Consider the following 20,648-nt stretch of genomic DNA (forward strand, 5'->3'; position numbering starts at 1 on the left):
ATTGTGGAAACAGCACTAAAATAAACCTCATCGGATAGAGAGGTTTCAGCTGGCCATCGAACGATACTAAGTTAATTATGTGCTCACTTTATCGAAATCCTGCTGGAGGTTTGATACAATATGCGATACACTAAATACAAAATTTAATGGAATGAATAATTTCCAAAACTGGTCAGAAATGGCTCAGAACTTGTTGACACTCGTTTAGAGTTCGACTTTAAATCGGTAGAGTGTGCCGCTAGACACCTGAGTAAACTTATTGTGAGGTATCTACTTCAGATCTACACACGTGGTGTTCCTTTCAAGGGTTGCAGTAGTGGAACTAGCAAATATTTTAAGACATTTGGCATGACTTCCTTCAAATTACACAATAGATTTTTTTGTATGAATCTTCATAGCCACTGGAAACTGACAAATGGGTTGTCAAGTTGACCAGAATCAGATCTAGTTTTGCAAAATCTGGTTATTTGTTTGAAAGTAATCAGAATAATCGAGAGAAATGTATTTAGTGATTAGAGGAAAATACATGTGAGAACTTCCGTCGGTAAACGAAAAGTGGGAAGTGGATAAATGAGGTATCAAAGACGGTTCAAATGGCTCTGAACACTATTGGACTTAACAGGTATGGTCATCAGTCCCCTAGAACATAGAACTACTTAATCCTAACTAACCTAAGGACACCACACAACACCCAGCCATCACGAGGCAGAGAAAATCCCTGACCCCGCCGGCAATCGAACCCGGGAACCCGGGCGTGGGAAGCGAGAACGCTACCGCACGACCACGAGATGCGGGCAGGTATCAAAGAGAACAGCGCGAATCAAGAAAAACTTAGTGATCTGAGGGAAAATTGAAATGTTTCACCAGCACATCATGATGGTTATGTAAGTAAAGTATTGAAAAATTCGTCTCTTCAAGGTCTAGGAATTTTGCCCATAAAATGTTGCATTCGTATGCCATTTGACTGTCAAGGAAGTTTCCTTCGAACTGAGTACTAACTTTAGTGCATTTTGAGAGCAGAAGGGACTAGGAAAGCAAATGAGGTGTAAAAAACTTCATGTTTTCTGAACAAAACTCGGAAGTTAAGAAAATCACTATTAAGTGTTTTGTGAAATGATTTGTCTAAAAGCAAGAAATAAAATAGATTCGAGAAACATTTCACACGCCCCTCGAATGAATCTCATAAACATATACAGCAAATGACGTACCGTGTTTAATTTTAAAATCTTAGAATATTGAAGAGTGCTAGATGATATTTGTCCGATGGATTTTGTATGTAGACCATGCAATCAGCTGTTGTGTGATCTTGACATATTTCTATCGTATACGCCCGAAGGTCGCAAAACCTTTTCAATAGAAAATCCTTCAAACATCGGGAGAGAGCATGCACATTTTCAACTGGCACCTTGTTTTCTGTGCATGTCAAATGTTACTCTAATCTGCCTTGCTACATCCTTCAGACAAATCACCCCACAAAGATTTGACAGGTTTTTTTTAAATTTTTTTTACAAAATATTTTTCGTGGAACGTGCTTTGTTCCTCTATTGTGGTACACTTGTAGTTCACAAGTTTTATGAAGAGCAAAATGTATTGTTAGCGCATCTGCCTGGGAAGACGCTTTGTCGACGAGGAACTTTTGCAAACTCTCACCAGCCTTTCTAGTAAAGATAGCAGGGACACGGTTTAACGAACTTCGGTTTCACTGCTTCACGTAAACGGGATTTTCGACGTGTTGTATACATTTGACTGCTCCACAACATTCAGCACAGACACTAGACCGTAAGCCTGCCATCAAATTGCCAAACACAGCCACGGCGATAGAGTGCGTACCTGTTGTCTGGCAGATCTTCAAATCTATAGCATTCACTTAATTCACCCATATTTATTTGCATATACTTTGGTGCTGGCATGCTGTCTGCAGTCTGCAAACTTCTGAATAATTAGACCCGTATGTTACAAGGCGCACGTAGCCTTTACTTTTCAAAAAACCAATGTTTTCATTTCTATGATGACTACTAAATATTTTAGTCACGTACACGGACGTGAACTTTTTTTGCTGGGCGGAAGAACACGACTCTCGATACCCTAACATCTATGGCTAAACTCAGTATGTCACTTTTTACTTCTCGGAAGACGAATCGGGACAAAATAAGTATAATGAGTAATACGGGCCACTTTATTTACGCCACACCGACAATGTTTTCGTAGAGGTGAACCGTAACTCATCTTCCTTTCACATTCTGTGAATATCATCCAATTTTTTCGGTAATTTCAGTTATCTATACCACATGATTTAGAATTTGGAGGTGCAGATCGAAATCCACACCTTTCTTTCTCGTGGTTCATGAAGTCAGTGTCGATGAATGTCTCTATTCACTCAACAACGCCAATTCTTTCCCCAAGCCTTACTATCTTAACAACGGTGAGTTAATTAGTTTGGTAAAAATACATCGGACATAACATTTTATTCAAAACCATAAATTTAATGCTAAAAAAAAAATCTTCATTGACCTAATGTATATGATCCTACAAGAATCTGAATTTCTTACTCAGTCAAAAAATAAATTTCTTTCCAATTCTACATAACATTCGTTTATTTTTCTCTTTATTTTGGTATATTTACAGCACATAAATGCATTTTTTTGTGTAGGGAACGATAGAATGTCGAATAGGACAACATCTGCAGAATACGAAGTGCTGAGAACATTTTCGAAATTGTTTAGAATTTTTCCGGGTTATATGGCCGTGGTCCATGGAACTCTTCAATCCCTGACGTTTCGTCCAAAGCTACGTTGGACATCTTCGGAGGTGCTCCTGGTTGTGCTGAGTCTTGCAGACTGACGAGTCGGACGTCGGAGAGCGGCCTAAACACCGTGAAATGTGGGTGTGGTCTGGACCACGGCCATACAACTCGGAAAAATTCTCAGCAGCTGAAACATCCGGTCGTGAAATCATTGTATGATTTTCGAAATTCATCCAGCCGACTTTTGCCTTTAGCAACAGCTGACGTAATCACGCAAAAAACACTTTATTGGTGCGTCAACCTTTGTTAGATCTGTTTTAACTGTTGTCGCAGTCAGTCTGCTTACGTTGTGTAGCAAGAAACAATTATGATATTACACTTTTCCAAGTAGCCACTTATGATGATACATTTTGCCTGTCTACGAAAAGGTATGCATTCGTTCTCGATAGTTCTTTACTTCGTCTCTACACATATTTCACTACCATGTTATCTCCAGAACGTAACGATGATTATGTCGTTTACAGTGAAACCCACAGTCCTTCAGATATTGTTTCAATTTTTACAACCATGATTCTGAAATGACCCTCCTCAGGCGCATATAGGTTCTTCGTAAAGAGAAATGCATTGAAGGGGTTCTGTATCCATCCAATTGGCACATACTTCATTGTAAGAATGTCACGAATCATACTGCAATAGTATCCTCCCGATACATTGTTTTTTTGCGTCCATTTCTTCAAAAAGCCAAACTGAGGTCTCTTCTTTGTCCACTTCTTTGAAAATTGTGACGACTATCACGTGAAGACTGTTGTCAACAAAAAACTACAAATCTCTGCACAACACACAAGCTTGAGTTGTCGCATACAATCATTGCAGCAAGTGGTCTGAACGGAATAAAATAATCATTTCGCAGCCTCAGTCAGTCCATGGATAAGCTTAGCTTCCCCTGTACCCGTTCGCTCGCATCGAGACTGTGGAAGAGATTGTGCAGAATTCTCAAGTACGGAGGAATACCCCGTGACCAGTTCACGCTTTGAGTCCTCTATGGAACATACCCGAGAGGCACTATTGGCACAGCACTGGCCGCGAAAGACGTGGGCCCAGATTCGAATCAGGTTCTGGAACACTGCTTTTGTTTCGTACAATCAAACAGCTATGTGTTGAATTTCCAATCAGGTTTACCGACAACAGTAATGCCACTTAGCAAAATTTATTTCACAGATGTTAACCAAACGTATTTATCCACATTCCTAAAATGTGACAGGTTTTTGCTTCTTGCTATGTTATGAATCTCACCGGGTACTAACGACGGAGGAAACTCCACTGACCAGGCTCTTAATATTGTACCTGAATGAGATTTTCACTCTGCAGCGGAGTGTGCGCTGATATGAAACTTCCTGGCAGATTAAAACTGTGTGCCCGACCGAGACTCGAACTCGGGACCTTTGCCTTTCGCGGGCAAGGTCCCGAGTTCGAGTCTAGAGCACTTGCCCGCGAAAGGCAAAGGTCCCGAGTTCGACTCTCGGTCGGGCACACAGTTTTAATCTGCCAGGAAGTTTCAATATTGTACCTAATATTTGTAAGTTAGATAGCTCTGGGAAACATCCACACAATGGACAAATGTACTGGTTCACTGGTTCTCTGCGACTGCAGTGCAGTGCTTAATTTCTAAAATTCCCCCCCCCCCCCCCAACGCCACCCCACAACCAGGCATAAAATTCAGAAGTTTAAATTTTTGAAAACTCGTGACAAAACTCACAATTAGAAATCATTCTTTATAAAACACTGGTCTGAAGTTCAGATTTTTAGAGGTTAATTTCTTATAATGAAAACAATAAAACCACGAGTTTTAGTATAATCAACACATGCTAGTGTCTGTTCGCGTAGCCGCGGCTCCCTAGTTCTGCTCGATACATATCGACACATGTCAGTAGTCTTCGTGACTCTGAAGTCATGTTTTCAACAGCTGCCGGCCGCAACATACAAACAGTCGATAAATGTGTGTCCAGTATTAATTACTAAAGCATTTAGCGGAAAATGGCGATTAAGGTATTCCTGACCCATCGGTATCACTCACAATTCCGACTTCCCGAATCGTTAGGAAAAACGAAACAGTTTGTGACATGAGGCACGGAGTTAAATGTTTAGTAAACGCTTTAAACATCATTCGTCTTCTACCCACTGAGTTTTGATGCAATCCGACTGATTTAAGTTCATTTTCATTACTACAAATAAACAACACTTGTGATCGGTGTGTGGCGCTACAGTTGCTAGCAATACAACACAAAGAGAAAAAAACATTCCCCGACTCTCCTTTGCTCGCCCCACGCTCTTGCCCATCGCATCTCGTTGCACTGTCAAGTTCACTCGTGCCAGGAACAGTGCTAAATTATAATTACGTTGCGATTTAATACACATCTACTAATTTAAATCCCTAGTGCCTACTTGTTCCTGTGAGTTCAAAAAAATTCTCTAGGAGGTTCTGGGACGCCGTTCCGGCGCATTACAGCCGAAATTAATTCCTGCTCCAGTGACAGAGAGGGAAGCTTACCCGTTTGCCGGTGTTCATCAAATCTGGTACAACCAACCCTGTCGACCTTATACGCAAACAGGAGCTCATGGAGATATTTCTCTACACGTTGTCCATACTAAAAGGAAACCTAAGAAACTGAAATTTCTTTTTCAAATGAAGCTTACTTTCCCTTTAATAACATTTTAACAAGTCATGTAATTAGAAACGTTTTAAAGCATAGTAATTCCTGTCTTGAGTATTACTCTGCAAAGTTAGCCAATGAAATCACTGTTGGACCGTTACGGACACAGCCGCGCGCCGTATCACGCCGTTTCCTGGATTCGGGGCGCAACGCAAGGCCCGGATGGAATCCGCCTGGGGAATTAAGAACGGGGACCCGTGTCTCAGCCAGCCAGGATGTACCTTTTAGGCGGTTTCCCACATCCGACTAGGTGAATACCGGAACGGTTGTCGCATTTCTCCTCTACACTTACAATACATCCGGGACTAGCCCAGACAGTCTTAATTTTTGAGTGCTGTCCTGGTTAATACCCGGGGTTGTAAAGATGTCTAGGGTTTTAGAATTTTGTGACTTCCGGAGTTTTTTTTAAGCGTTGGACTTTATGTTGCACATTGCATTATCAGACTCTCTCTTATAGCCATGGATCTTGGAGCAAGTGCTGACCTCGGTGGAAAGGCGATGCCTCCGACACTGCCACAACTTTTCGCTCACTGTTTCTCCTTTGGCAACGCAACAGCTGAAAATAGCTCAAATGGCTCTGAGCACTATGGGGTTTTAACTTCTGAGGTCATGAGTTCTCTAAACTTAGAACTACTTAAACCTAACTAACCTAAGGACATCACACACCCCTGTCCGAGGCAGGATTCGAACCTGCGACCGTAGCGGTCTCGCGGTTCCAGAGTGTAGCTCCTAGAACCGCTCCACCGCCACGGCAGGCCAACGCAAGAGCGGCAAAATGTTTGTAATATTTTTGTGTGTGAAGCAGTTCGTCTATACGTTTTTGATCATTTTTTCGTCCGACTGTTTAGGAATGAGCAAAAGAAAGTCTTTGTGTAATACTAACCTGGAGCAGGAATACAATTTTTTCAAATTACGTACTGACAGTAACAGTGAACGAATTTATTGCACATCTTGTAGTGGGGAATTTTTGTTTGAACACAAAGGTAAGAGTGATACTAAAGACCACTTAAAAGCAACGAAACATAGGATTCCTCTTAACCAAGTGTTGGCTGTGATTCAAGTTCTGGGAAAGTACCAGATACAGTCAAAGATAAGAGGGAAGTAATTTTCAAGCTGTTTTCGAAAGTCTGATATTTGATGTTGCAGTTATCTACACTGTTTGTGCTTGCGGCCGCCAGGTTGGGAGAGTTTTTTAATTATAGGCAACATTTTGTCTGTAGAAAGAGATAAACTTCCTGTATCTAGAGTTAAACATCTGCTAAATGTTAAAATTACTTCACAACTTCCTTGTTGCGAATTTTATCATGTAATTAACACAAAAAATCATTCCTTAAAAAAGTCATGTATAGTGAGAAATGCAACTGAAGAAATAAAGTTTAATGTTTCAGTAAGCTCTTAAGACTCTAAGTGACTTTGGAAATGTGTCATGGGTTGGACCCACAAAATATGGTAAGCCTGCCTCAGTTTCAAGTTCCTCAAACATTTCGAAAACATTCTCACACTTTCACACACAAAATATTACATGGAAACAGAAGGGGATATGTGCTATCACATATCGGTACCACCCACCAGGCATCGTTGCGTTGGTAACAAAACTGCAAGTTACCGTTCGACACGGATTGCAGTCTCGCGGAATCAGGCGAACCCAACGGGGTGCGCCCACCAAGCGGCTCTACACCACGAGCGCCTTCTGTCGCCGAAGTACAGGACGCCAAGTGGCAACCGCCAGCCCATTTGCGTTTGAAGTCACTGTGCTACGACACCTTCTTTTGTGCTTCTTCATTGTGACATTGATAGCTGTACTCCATTCCTTGTTGCATCTTTTGTAATGAGTATTCGTATGTTTGGTGGAATACAAGTCATCTGTTTTTTTCTGTGTTACTTGTTCACTAATCATTTCTGCTCCTGTCCAGTTTTCCTATGACGACAGTTGGCGCAACTTTCCGTAGCCCACCTCTCCTTACTCTTGTATATGAAATTGTACACAACACGGTATACAAATTGAGTCTCAGAGGAGCGGCTGGGCGAAGGGGCGAAGGGAAGGGAGGCGCCGGGAGGCCATCTGGCTATTGTCTGCCACTAACATTGCCAAACCCAGGTTAACGGTCCACCATATGGAGATACAGTACAAGACCAGGAAAAAATGAAGAAGAATTATTGTAATTTTGTTAGGATAAAAAAATTGTTCAAATGGCTCTGAGCACTATGAGACTTAACGTCTAAGGTCATCAGTCCCCTAGAACTTAAAACTACTTAAACCTAACTAACCTAAGGACATAACACACACCCATGCCCGAGGCAGGATTCGAACCTGCGACCGTAGCGGTCGCGCTGTTCCCGACTGTAGCACCTAGAACCGCTCGGCCACTACGGCCGGCTTATTAGGATAAATTTTAAGAATCCGCCGAATCGTCGTAACTCTTTGTACTTAAACAGATGTGATTTCATTCTACCTCGGCAACTTCAAATTTCACTATTTCGATTCATTCACAGTTTTTAAGCAAGTATAAAGTGTTGGAACACGCGAGACAAGAATGACCCTACGACTTATCTTAGGAAATAGGTTAAGGAAAGGCAAACCTATGTTTCTACCATTCGAGGGACATGAAAGGGAAGCAGTGGTTGGTAAGGGAGTGAGACAGGGTTGTAGCCTCTCACCGATATTATTCAATCTGTACATTGAGCAAGCGTTAAAGAAAACAAAAGAATAATTTGGAGTAGGAGTTAAAATCCATGGAGATGAAATAAAAACTTCAAGGTTCGCCGATCACATTGTAATTCTGTCAGAGACAGCAAATGACTTGGAAGAGCAGTTCATTGAAATGGACAGTGTCTTGAAAGGAGGATATACGATGAACATCAACAAAAGCAAAACGAAGATAATGGACTGTAGTCGTATTAACTCGGGTGATCTTGAAGGAATTAGATTAGGAAATGAGACACTTAAAGTAGTAAAGGAGTTTTGCTATTTGGTGACCAAAATAACTGACGATGGTCATGGATGACATAAAATGTAGACGCAATGGCAAGGAAAGTGTTTCTGAAGAAGAGAAATTTGTTAACATCGAGTAAAGATTTAAGTGTCAAGAAGTCATTTCTGATAGTATTTGTATGGAGTGCAGCCATGTATGAAAGTGAAACATGGACGTTAAATAGTTTGGACAAGAAGAGAATAGAAGCTTTCGAAATGGGGTGCTACAGAAGAATGCTGAAGATTAGATGGGTAGATCACATAAGTAATGATGAGGTATTGAATAGGATTGGGGAGAAGAGAAGTTTGTGGCACAACTTGACCAGAAGAAGTGATCGGTTGGTAGGACATGTTCTGAGGCATCAAGGGATCACCAATTTAGTATTAGAGGGCAGAGTGGAGGGTAAAAATCGTAGAGGGAGACCAAGAGATGAATACACTAAGCAGATTCAGAAGGATGTAGGCTGCAGTACGTACTGGGAGATGAAGCAGCTTGCACAGGATAGAGTAGCATGGAGAGCTGCATCAAACCAGACTCAGGACTGAAGACCACCACAACAACAAAGTGTTATTTAAACTTCACGCTCACAAAAAATGTTCAAATGTGAACGAAATCTTAAGGGACCTAACTCTCATCAGTCGCTAAGCTAACACACTAATTTTCCTAAATTATCCTAAGGGCAAACACACACACCCACGCCCGAGGGTGGACTCGAACCTCCTCCGGGACCAGCCGCACAGTTCACGCTCACAGTACTTCTTGTTAAATATACAATACTTCTTGTCAAATACCAGACTGAGAGTGATACAACGTAATTTGGTCTATAGAGAAAGATTATCTCACCGATTGTTAAACATGCCGAAGTACTGTTACTTAGGCATTTGCATCCGTAATACTGACTATCCGCGTCGTTCACTTCGTGTTTCCTTCAGTCGTGGCATCTTTGCACATCGCTGAAACAGCACTTATGAGTACTTGTAACAAAAGCTGTCGATACCATCCCCAAAACACTTTCTCTCTTAGCTGCTCCTTTTTCTGAATTTTTTGTCTCCGTATGTTTACAAAATGTGTACGAAACAATTGCAAATAAAGAGTGAACAAACTTCTCGTCTCGTCTCGTCTCGTCTCGTCTCTCTCTCTCTCTCTCTCTCTCTCTCTCTCTCACACACACACACACACACACATAATCAAACGAGCGCGTACAGCTGTTATCGTGTATCCACAAAGAGAAGAATGAGAGCGAATAAGATGGATGGAATAGGAGACTAACAAATACAGAGACTATATGTGTGTGTGTGTGTGTGTGTGTGTGTGTGTGTGTGTGTGAGAGAGAGAGAGAGAGAGAGAGAGAGAGAGAGAGAGAGAGAGAAAGGCAGAAAACGAGTGACAGGAATTAACAGCCCTTTTGCAATGAAGTCATTAGAGACGGAGCCAATTTAAGACAGAACAAGCGTAATTAAGGAGGTCCTCCATGTCCTTAGAAAACAAAATCGCCCCAAGCATTGACGTAAACGGATTTATCGAAACAACGAGAAACCCGAGTTTGTTCGGACGGGAATACGAGCCCCACTTAGCACGAATGCGAGTTGATTCCAACAGTCGCTGTGCTACATTTATCGGTAAGAGTGAAGTTGATTTCTCGGGTTTCTCACGTATTACAACAGTGCACCTGAGTAACCCCCCCCCCCTCCCTCCCACCCTTTCCACCACTGTGTCTTGCGGCGTTCTTCTGCATCATCATATGCTACTTGTTTTGATCGTGAACTGTAGCGCACGACAAAGTTCGGATTGTATCGCTGACCATTGTTACATCGACAGTCGAAGGTTGCATGTAATTCTAAAAACTAAGAGAATTGATTATCCTATAGTTGCGCAAACACTGATTTTCTCACATCAACAGTCTTTTCTGAACCCTTAATGACGAATGGCTAGTTTAAAGTACGGTAATTACAAAAGACGTGCTCTTTACGCTTCCCAATCTTGGCAATTTCAAACCCAAGGAGATAGTAGAAAACAGTTATCTGTACTTGGAGCCCTCTACAAACCAGCTGAAAGGGTGACCAAATGTACTAATAATATCATGACTTTAATTCTAATCTTCCTTTGTGCACTCTCAACTCCCCATCGATGAATGCCTGCAGCAATAGCCGAAAGACAGATAATTTTATACTACACCACGATGTTGTGACACACCCGGAAAAATCATACAGAATCGAACCCTCACTGCGAAAGACTTCTCTGGAATTGTTGGAATTGTAGGAGCGATGGGTGACACGCGTATAGCTTTCGAAGTCCTAAATTCATGACGTCATTGGTTCAAATGTGGACTAGTACTCGTAAAAAATGTTTCTAAATATATCCGAGACCAGTAAAGCTAAATATTTTATTGTGTCATTTGTTGTGATGCAGCAACTATGAGAAGAAATATGCATTGCAACACACGACTGCTACACAGAAGTAAACAACTTCCAGAGGATGTAAAGAACTTACCGCTTATCGGTGCGTCTGGCACCTCCACTGATATGTTTTTCATTTCGAAGATGGACCTCACGCCGGCACAAGTTGTGGGCTCATCTTGGTCGCTCCTGTCACTCGACAATGCTCCTCCGAGCACACCACCTCGCAAGGACACGCATAGCACGATCAACAGCTTTCCACAGCACAACGCGCCTTTCCCCATCCCCGGATCGGTTGTCACGGAGACCAGAAATAAACAGGTGTCGTAGCCGCGTTGCAGTGGTGATGTAAAGCGCTCATTTGCTCTACTCGATATCGTATCTGCCGGCACTCTGAAAGCGAAAAGAGCCAGTTCACTCAACGCCGTGCCATTAGTTTCAAGGCGCGGAAGCCTCCGAGCGCAGTGCGTGCGTAGCGGCAGCTGACGCCGTAGGCTGCCTCCGCCAGAGCTCTGCGACGCGCTCGGAGGCCGAGGGTCTACTGAGAACCACGCTGCTCGCGTCGTGTGTCCGCCCACGCGCTCGCCGCGTGGTGGGGTGGCAGGGTGCGGTGGTGGCGGGGCGACGCTGCTGGCCTCTGGTGGGAGGGAGCTGCACCTGCCGTCTGGACCGCGACCGCCCAGGCTCGCACGTGTCAGATGACTTTACGTTTTTATTCTTCTTACTTTGTGCTCGCCGAAACAAAAACTTGGTTCTTGCGACTAGAACACGTTTGCGGGCCAGTACCTTCTAGGCACTTCTAAAGACTGCACTGTAGTTCCTTCTCTAGATTGTCGCACACATGAGAAAATGGTAGATATCGAAATAGACGACAGAGGGATAGAGAAACAATTAAAATCGCTCAAAAGAGGAAAGGCCGCTGGACCTGATGGGACACCAGTTCGATTTTACATAGAGTACGCGAAGGAACTTGCCCTCTTTCTAGCAGCGGTGTACCGTAGGTCTTTAGAAGAGCGTAGCGTTCCAAAGCAAGGGCACAGGTCATCCCTGTTTTCAAGAAGTGACGCCGAACAGATGTGCAGAACTATAGAGCTATACCTATAACGTCGATCAGTTGTAGAACTTTGGAACACGTATTATGTTCGAGTATAATGACTTTTCTGGAGACTAGAAATCTACTCTGTAGGAATCGGCATGGGTTTCGAAAAAGACGGTCGTGTGAAACCCAGCTCGCGCTATTCGTCCACGAGACTCAGAGGGCCATAGACACAGGTTCACAGGTAGATGCCGTGTTTCTTGACTTCCGCAATGCGTTCGATACAGTTCCCCACAGTCGTTTAATGAACTAAGTAAGAGCATATGAACTATGAGACCAATTGTGTGATTGGATTGAGGAGTTCCTAGATAACAGAACGCAGCATGTCATTCTCAATGGAGCGAAGACTTCCGAAGTAAGAGTGATTTCAGGTGTGCCGCAGGGAAGTGTAGTAGGGCCATTGCTATTCATAATATACATAAATGCCCTTGTGCGTGACATCGGAAGTTCACTGAGGCTTTTTGCAGATGATGCTGTGGTATATCGAGTGCTAGTAACATTGGAAAATTGTACTGAAATGCAGGAGGATCTGCAGCGAATTGACGCATGGTGCAGCGAATGGCAATTGAATCTCAATGTAGACAAGTGTAATGTTCTGTGAATACATAGAAAGATAGATCCCTTATCATTTTGCTACAATATAGCAGGCCAGCAACAGCAAGCAGTTAAATCCATAAATTATCTGGGAGTACGCATTAGGAGTGATTTAAAATGGAATGATCATATAAAGTTGATCGTCGGTAAAGCAGATGCCAGACTGAGATTCATTGGAATAGTGCTGAGGAAATGCAATCCGAAAACAAAGGAAGTAGGTTACAGTACGCTTGTTCACCCACTACTTGAATACTGCTCAGCAGTGTGGGATCCGTACCAGATAGGGTTGATAGAAGAGATAGAGAAGATCCCACGGAGAGCAGCGCGCTTCGTTACAGGATCATTTAGTAATCACGAAAGCGTTACGGAGATGATGGATAAACTCCAGTGGAAGACTCTGCAGGAGAGACGCTCAGTAGCTCGGTACAGGCTGTTGTTGAAGTTCCGCGAACATACCTTCACCGAAGAGTCGAGCAGTATATTGCTCCCTCCTACGTATATCACGCGAAGAAACCATGAGGATAAAATTAGAGAGATAAGAGCCCACACAGAAGCATACCGACAATCCTTCTTTCACGAACAATACGATACTGCAATAGAAGGGAGAACTGATAGAGGTACCCTCCGCCACACACCGTCAGGTGGCTTGCGGAGTATGGATGTAGATGTAGATTCATGGTCGTATACATCCTGCTAAACTACTAGACCGATTTCAACCCAACATGGTACATGTATCACTTACTGTTTGAAAGTCATCGCTGTGGGGATAAGAACCACATGCCTATGAAAGTGACTGAGGAGGGGGTGGGGGGTAGGGGAGAAGGCCAGTGTAGTCCACGATCTTCGAATGACTCTAATTTAGTTGTCCACTATTCGAAAATGAGAGTACTTAGTGACTTAACACGTAATTTCAAACCTTCACGAAATTCATTCGCACAGAAAAAAAAGTTTCTGGTTACTACATATTTCCTCTTCCCCCCTGCGGTTCCGGGGGTTAGAATAGGCCCGAGATATTCCTGCCTGTCGTAAGAGGCGTTTAAAAGGAGTCCCTCCCCCTCAAGGGGGTAGTTAGCGCCTGCGTCCGGAGACGGACGGTTTCACGACTTATATTTGCGTTCATTTTGGTTTTTCACTTCTTCTGGTTTCTTCCTTCCTTTGGTTGGTTCCTTTCTTTGTTCTTCTCCATCTCACTGCCTTACTTACACTTCTCCTTGCCTTCTTCTCCTTGCCTTCTTCTCCTTGCCTTCTTCTCCTTCTCTGGTCTCCGCTTCGGCGTTTGAGACAGTATGTCCTTTCTTTCCCTCTCTCCTTTCTTTTTCCTCTTCTTCCTTCCTCCCTGTGCGTGCCTGCAGGCCGACCCACGCGTTCGCACGCGTAGCCGGTGACGGCGTAACGCGTAATTCCCCGCCCTGGGTAGACAAGTAAGGCACGCACGTACCCCCTGGTAAAGGCCAGGCCCAGGGAGGGGTGATTGCCTGAGCTGACACCTTCCGACTGTGCCGATTGATCCGTTTCTCGGGAGGTGTGAACAATAACCTAAGGCGGGAGTGCCCTCTGAGAGGGTCCCCACGAGGAAGGAGCGCGCCATCGGAGACGCTGGCAATCATGGGGCATTCCTCCGCAATGGATTTCTCTTCTTCTTCTCTCTCGACTTCTGCCCACAAACGGAAACTTGACCAGCCACCAGTGACAAAAGTACTACCACCTGGCCCACAGTTCCTCGTAGTTTCTCGATCTGAGGACGGAAAGGATTTTTCCTTTGTCAACCCTTTCGTTATCCAGAAGGGCGTAGATGCCATAGCCGGGTCTGTCAAGTCTTCTACCAGGTTGCGTAATGGTACCTTGTTACTAGAAACTGAGAGCGCCTTTCAGGCACAAAAACTGCTTCGGACCACACTCCTGTACACGTTCCCTGTCCGGGTGGAGGCTCACCGCACTTTGAATTCGTCTCGTGAGGTGGTCTATACTAGATCACTCGACGGATTGACTGACGAGGAGATTCAGTCTTTCCTCGCTGAGCAGGCGTGACGGCTGTCCATAGGGTCATGAGAAAGGTCAACAATGACCTTGTACCGACCCGGACACTTTTCGTGAGCTTTGACAGTGTTCAGCTGCCGTCACGCATTAAGGCGGGCTACGAGGTTATCTCTGTTCGTCACTATGTCCCGACACCTACGCGCTGCTACCAGTGTCAGCGTTTCAATCACACTCGCCATTCTTGTTCCAATGCGGCTACATGTGTGACTTGTGGCAGGGCTGCCCATGAGGGTGACTGTCCACCTCCGTCTCCTCGTTGTGTGAACGGTCGCGGTGACCATGCATAGTCCTCCCGCGACTGTCCCGTCTACAAGGAAGAACGCTGTATCCAAGCGATTCGGGTCAAAGAGGAAGTCTCCACCTCGGCTGCTCGCAAGCTATTCGCTAGCAGGAAGTCCACGTTGCTCCCAGCGGGGAAGTACAGTACTGTCCTCGCCTCTTCTCGGACTACCAAGGAGGTGGCGACGCAGACATGCGGTCTGACCTTCAGCACTACGGTCGTCCGTTCGGCCAGTGCTAAGATCGCCCGGTCGACGTCTCCTCTTCCTCCCGTCACCCCTCCGACACAAGCACTTTTATCAGCTTCTGCCAGGACGAAGACCCAGAAGTCAGAAGCGCGGGCCTTCAAGAAAGAACCGTCTCGTGCAGACCTTCAACGTACCTCGAACCCACAGCCATCGACCACTCCTTCCACAAAACGGCCTTCCAAGAAGGCTCATAGGAAGCACCCTGTGGCAGGTATTCCGACTCATGGAGGGGTTATGTTACTGGTCCGGGATGATATCTACTATGATCCCATCATATTGCACACCAGCCTGCAGGCAGTTGCGTCCGCATTACTCTCCCCAATTTTCCATTTTCCATTTGTACCGTTTACACTCCATCGTCGTCTGCCGTTACCAGGGCAGACATGCTGCAAAATTATTGCTCAGCCCCCTACACCATTTTTGTTAACTGGAGACTTCAATGCTCACCATCCTCTTTGGGGCTCTCCAGCATCCTGTCCGAGGGGCTCCCTGTTAGCAGACGTTTTCAACCAGCTTAATCTAGTCTGCCTTAATAATGGCGCCCCTACTTTCTTTTCAGACACCTCTCACACCTATTCCCATTTCGACCTCTCTGTCTGTACTACCCAACTTGCACGCCAGTTTGAGTGGTATGCGCTTTCTGATACATATTCGAGCGACCACTTCCCGTGTGTTATCCATCTCCTGCATCATACCCCCTCTCCGTGCTCAACTAGTTGGAACATCTCCAAAGCAGACTGGGGGCTCTTCACTTCCAGGGCGACCTTTCAGGATCAAACCTTCACAAGCTGCAATAATCAGGCCGCACACCTCACGGAAGTCATTCTCACTGCTGCTGAATATTCCATCCGTGACACTACTTCTCCACGCCGCGTACGGGTCCCCTGGTGGACCGCAGCATGTAGAGACGCCTTACGTGCTCGTCGACGTGCTTTCTGCATCTTCGAACGCCACCCTACAGTGGCGAATTGTGCGCAGTGTCGTCGTATTTTTAAAGAAAGCAAGAAAGCCAGCTGGGCTGATTTCACCTGCACCTTCAACAGTTTTACTCCTTCTGTTGTATGGGGTAGCCTGCGCCGGCTATCTGGCACTAAGGTCCACTCACCAGTTTCTGGATTGACGGTCGCGAATGACGTCCTTGTGGCCCCTGAGGATGTCTCCAATGCCTTCGGCCGCTTTTTCGCAGAGGTTTCGAGCTCCACTCATTACCCCCCCCCCCCCTGCCTTCCTCCCCCGAAAACAGGCAGAGGTAGCTCGGCCATCTAATTACCACTCCTCGAGTCGTGAAAACTACAACGCGCCATTCACCATGCGGGAACTCGAAAATGCACTTGCCCGGTCACGGTCGTCCGCTCCGGGGCCTGATTCTATTCATATTCAGTTGCTGTATAACCTTTCTCCGGCGGGTAAAGGTTTCCTTCTTCGTACTTACAATCGCATTTGGATTGAGGGACATGTTCCCGCATGTTGGTGCGAGTCTATTGTTGTACCGATTCCTAAGCTGGGGAAGGACAAGCACTTGCCTTCCAGTTATCGACCCGTCTCGCTTACCAGCTGTGTCTCTAAGGTGATGGAGCGAATGGTTAACTCTCGGTGGGTTTGGCTGCTCTAATCTCGAAGCCTACTTACCAATGTACAATGTGGATTTCGTAGGCGCCGCTCTGCTGTTGATCATCTGGTTACCCTGTCGACCTTCATTATGAATAACTTCTTGCGGAAGTGCCCGACCGCAACTGTGTTCTTTGATTTGGAGAAGGCTTACGACACCTGTTGGAGGGCGGGCATTTCCGCACCATGCATACATGGGGCTTTCGCGGTCGCCTCCCTCTTTTTATTCGTTCCTTTTTAATGGATCGACAGTTCACGGTACGTGTGGATTCTGTCCTGTCAGACACCTTTCGCTAGGAAAATGGGGTGCCACAGGGCTCCGTTTTGAGCGTCGCTCTCTTCGCCATAGCGATCAATCCAATTATGGATTGCGTCCCAGATGATGTATCAGTCTCCCTTTTCGTGGACGATTTTACTATCTATTGCAGCGCGCAGCGTACATGTTTCCTGGAGCGCTGTCTTCAGCGATCTCTTGACCGTCTTTACTCCTGGAGTGTCGCCAATGGATTCCGTTTTTCTGCCGAGAAAACGGCCTGTATTAACTTCTGGCGCTACAAAGAGTTTCTCCCACCGCCCTTACGACTCGGCCCCGTTGCTCTTCCATTCGTGGAGACAAAATTTTTATATCTAACATTTGACAGGAAACTTAACTGGTCTCCACATGAGTCATATTTGGTTGCCCGTTGTACCCGTTCTCTAAATGTTCTCCGTGTTCTGAGTGGTATGTCGTGGGGAGCGGATCGAACCGTCCTACTTCGCCTATATCGGTCGATCGTCCGCTCCAAGCTGGATTATGGGTGCTTTGTATACTCCTCTGCACGGCCGTCCATCTTACGCCGCCTCAGCTCCATACAACATCGGGGTTTACGACTTGCGATCGGAGCATTTTATACTAGTCCCTTCGAGAGTCTTCATGCTGAAACCGGTGAATTGCCACTCACCTACCGGCGCGATATGCTGCTTTGTCGTTACGCCTGTCGGCTTCTGTCAATGTCCGACCACCCATCGCATCGTTCCTTTTTTGACGACTCTCTTGAACGTCAATATGGGTTGTATGTCTCTGCCCTGCTACCCCCTGGAGTTCGCTTTCGTCGTCTCCTTCAATACCTTGATTTTTCGCTCCCTGCAACCTTTAGAGTGGGGGAGAGCCACACCCCAACTTAGCTCCAGGCTCAGGTTCGCGTTCACCTTGACCTCCGCTCGCTCCCAAAGGAGGTTACCCCCGGTTCAGTATACAACTCCCGTTTTGTCGAACTTCGTTCGAAGTTCATTAATATGAACTTCATTTATACGGATGGCTCTAAGACCAATGACGGGGTCGGGTGTTCTTTTATTGTCGGTGCACAAAGTTTCAAATACCTGCTACATGGCCATTGTTCGGTCTTCACAGCTGAGCTCTTTGCCCTCTATCTGGCTGTTCTTTACCTCTGCTGCCACCGACATTCTGCTTATGTCATCTGCTCCGATTCTCTGAGCGCCATCCAGAGCCTCAGTGATCCGTATCCGGTTCACCCTTTCGTGCACCGGATCCAACGCTCTCTTCAGCAGCTGGTGGACGACGGGTCGGTCTCCAGTTAGCTTTATGTGGGTTCCTGGCCATGTCGGTATCCCTGGGAACGAAGCTGCAGATGCCGCGGCCAAGGCTGCGGTCCTCCAGCCTCGGACGGCTTCTTGTTGTGTCCCTTCATCAGATTGTAGCACGATCATTTGTCGGCGCATTTTATCGCTGTGGCATGCCGATTGGGCTGCACTTAGGGACAACAAGCTTCGGGCCTTGAAACCTCTTCCCGCAGCTTGGACGTCCTCCTCACGTCCTTCTCGGCGGGAGGAGGTCGTTTTGGCCCGGCTACGAATTGGACATTGCCAGTTCAGCCATCGCCATCTGCTGACGGCAGCGCCGGCGCCGTTCTGTCCATGTGGGCAATTGCTGACGGTCCGCCACATTTAATGTCCTGTCCGGATTTTACTACGCTGCGTCTTGATCTTGGCCTGCCATGTACTCTGGATGCCATTTTAGCGGATGACCCAGGAGCTGCTGCTCGCGTTCTTCGTTTTATCAACTTGACACACCTGTCTAAGGACGTTTGATTATGCTGTAGTTTTTTAATCCTATGTCTGTTAATACGTCTTTTATAGTGTTGTCCCTTTTAGTTGCTGTTTTAACCTTGTGCCTCGTGGTACATTCCTAAATTAGTCAGGGCGCTAATGACCATTGTAGTTGTGCGCCCTAAAACCACAAAAAAAGTATTACCTCTTCATGCAGTAAAACTGTCACATGAAGCATAACATTTCCACTTATTACTTCTTTCGTGCTAAATATATTCGCGACACTTTTTTCAGACAGTATTTACATATGTCACTGAATGTAGGAGCAAAATTATATCATTGTGCAACAGAAGTGATAGACACTGAGATGTGTAATAAACTGCCGCATCATGCACGGCTTTTAAATTGCCACCAATTGTATTTGCAAAACTTTTCGCATTCAGTATCCACATACGCAGTTGAATGTACCTACAAAAATATATCATTTTAAGACATATTCTTGAGGAGATGCTACGTCTAGTGCTGAGATGTGTCAAAAACTACGCTTTCATGTACGACGTTTCGACTTATCCTTTCTTTACTACCAACTCTGTTCGCAGCGTATTTCGCAGACACAATCCATTTATTTCGCTTAAGGTACCTATGAAAATATATCACAGTACAACACGTGCTTCAGGAGATATAACAGCATAATAATTAAGCTGCGTAAAAATGAAATTTCAGGGCGAAATTGGCTAATGATACAGATACATGTATACAGATACGTGGTAAAATATATCAAATATACACTGAAACACCAAAGAAACTGGTATAGGCATGCGCATTCAAATACAGGGATACGTTAACAGGCAGATACGACACTGTGGTCGGCAGCGCCTATATGAGACAAAAAGTGTTTGGCGCAGTTGTTAGATCGGTTACTGCTGCTACAATGACAGGTTATCAAGATAAAGTTAGTTTGGACTTGGTGGCATTCTCGGCCGATGTGACACAGCATCTCCCGAGATAGCAATTAAGTGGGGGGATCTTCCCGTTCAACCATTACACGAGTGTACTCTGAATATCAGTAATACGGTAAGACATCAAATCTCCGACATCGCTGCGATCGGAGAAAGATCCTGCAAGAGCGGGACCGACAACGATTGAAGAGAATCGTTCAACGGGACAGAAGTGCACCCTTCCGCAAATTGCTGCAGGTTTCAATGTTGGGTTAGCAACAAGCGTCAGCGTGCGAACTATTCAATGAAACATCATCGATATGGGCTTTCGGAGCCGAAAGTCCAGTCGTGTACCATTGATGACTGCACAACACAAACTGTATCGAGTGGGTGGACGATTACGGGTATGGAGACAACCTCATGTAGCCATGGACCCTGAATGTCATAGACTGTTCAACTGGTGGAGGCTCTGTAATGCTGTGGGGCTTGTGCAGTTGGAGTGATATGTATCTCCTGAAACGTCTAGATACGCCTCTGAACAGGTGACACGTACGTAAGCATCCCGTTTGATCACCTGCATCCATTCATGTCCATTGCGCATTCTGACGGACTTGGGCAATTCCAGCAGGACACTGCGACACACCACACGTCCAGAATTTCTCAAACGTGGATCCAGGAACACTCTTATGAGTTTAAACATTTGCGCTGGCTGCCAAACCATGCAAATATGAACATTATTGAGTATATCTCTTACGCTTTGCAACGTGCTGCTCATAAGAGATCTCCAACTCCTAGTACTTTTACGGATTTACGGACAGCCCTGTCGGATTCATGGTGTGAATTCCGTCCAGAACTATTCCAGACATTAGTCGAGCCTATGCCATGTTGTGTTGTAGCACTTTCGTATGCTTGCGGGGGCCCCACACAATATTAGTTAGGTGTACCAGTTTCTTTGGCTCTTCAATGTATTTGAATTACAT

At 45.4% G+C, this 20,648-nt stretch overlaps 1 protein-coding gene across 1 annotated transcript in view; it reads right to left on the minus strand.

Annotated features, from left to right (window-relative positions):
* Positions 1-11,365, minus strand: part of LOC126336241 (glypican-5-like) — a 728,632-nt gene extending 717,267 nt beyond the window's left edge. The window contains exon 1 of the mRNA XM_049999730.1: positions 10,917-11,365. Coding sequence (XP_049855687.1) covers positions 10,917-11,106 — 190 coding nt within the window. The 5' untranslated portion in view covers positions 11,107-11,365. The remainder of the gene's footprint in view (positions 1-10,916) is intronic.
* Between the last annotated feature and the right edge of the window lie 9,283 nt (positions 11,366-20,648).

Source organism: Schistocerca gregaria, chromosome 2 (genome assembly GCF_023897955.1).
Source record: "Schistocerca gregaria isolate iqSchGreg1 chromosome 2, iqSchGreg1.2, whole genome shotgun sequence".
Taxonomy (NCBI): domain Eukaryota; kingdom Metazoa; phylum Arthropoda; class Insecta; order Orthoptera; family Acrididae; genus Schistocerca; species Schistocerca gregaria.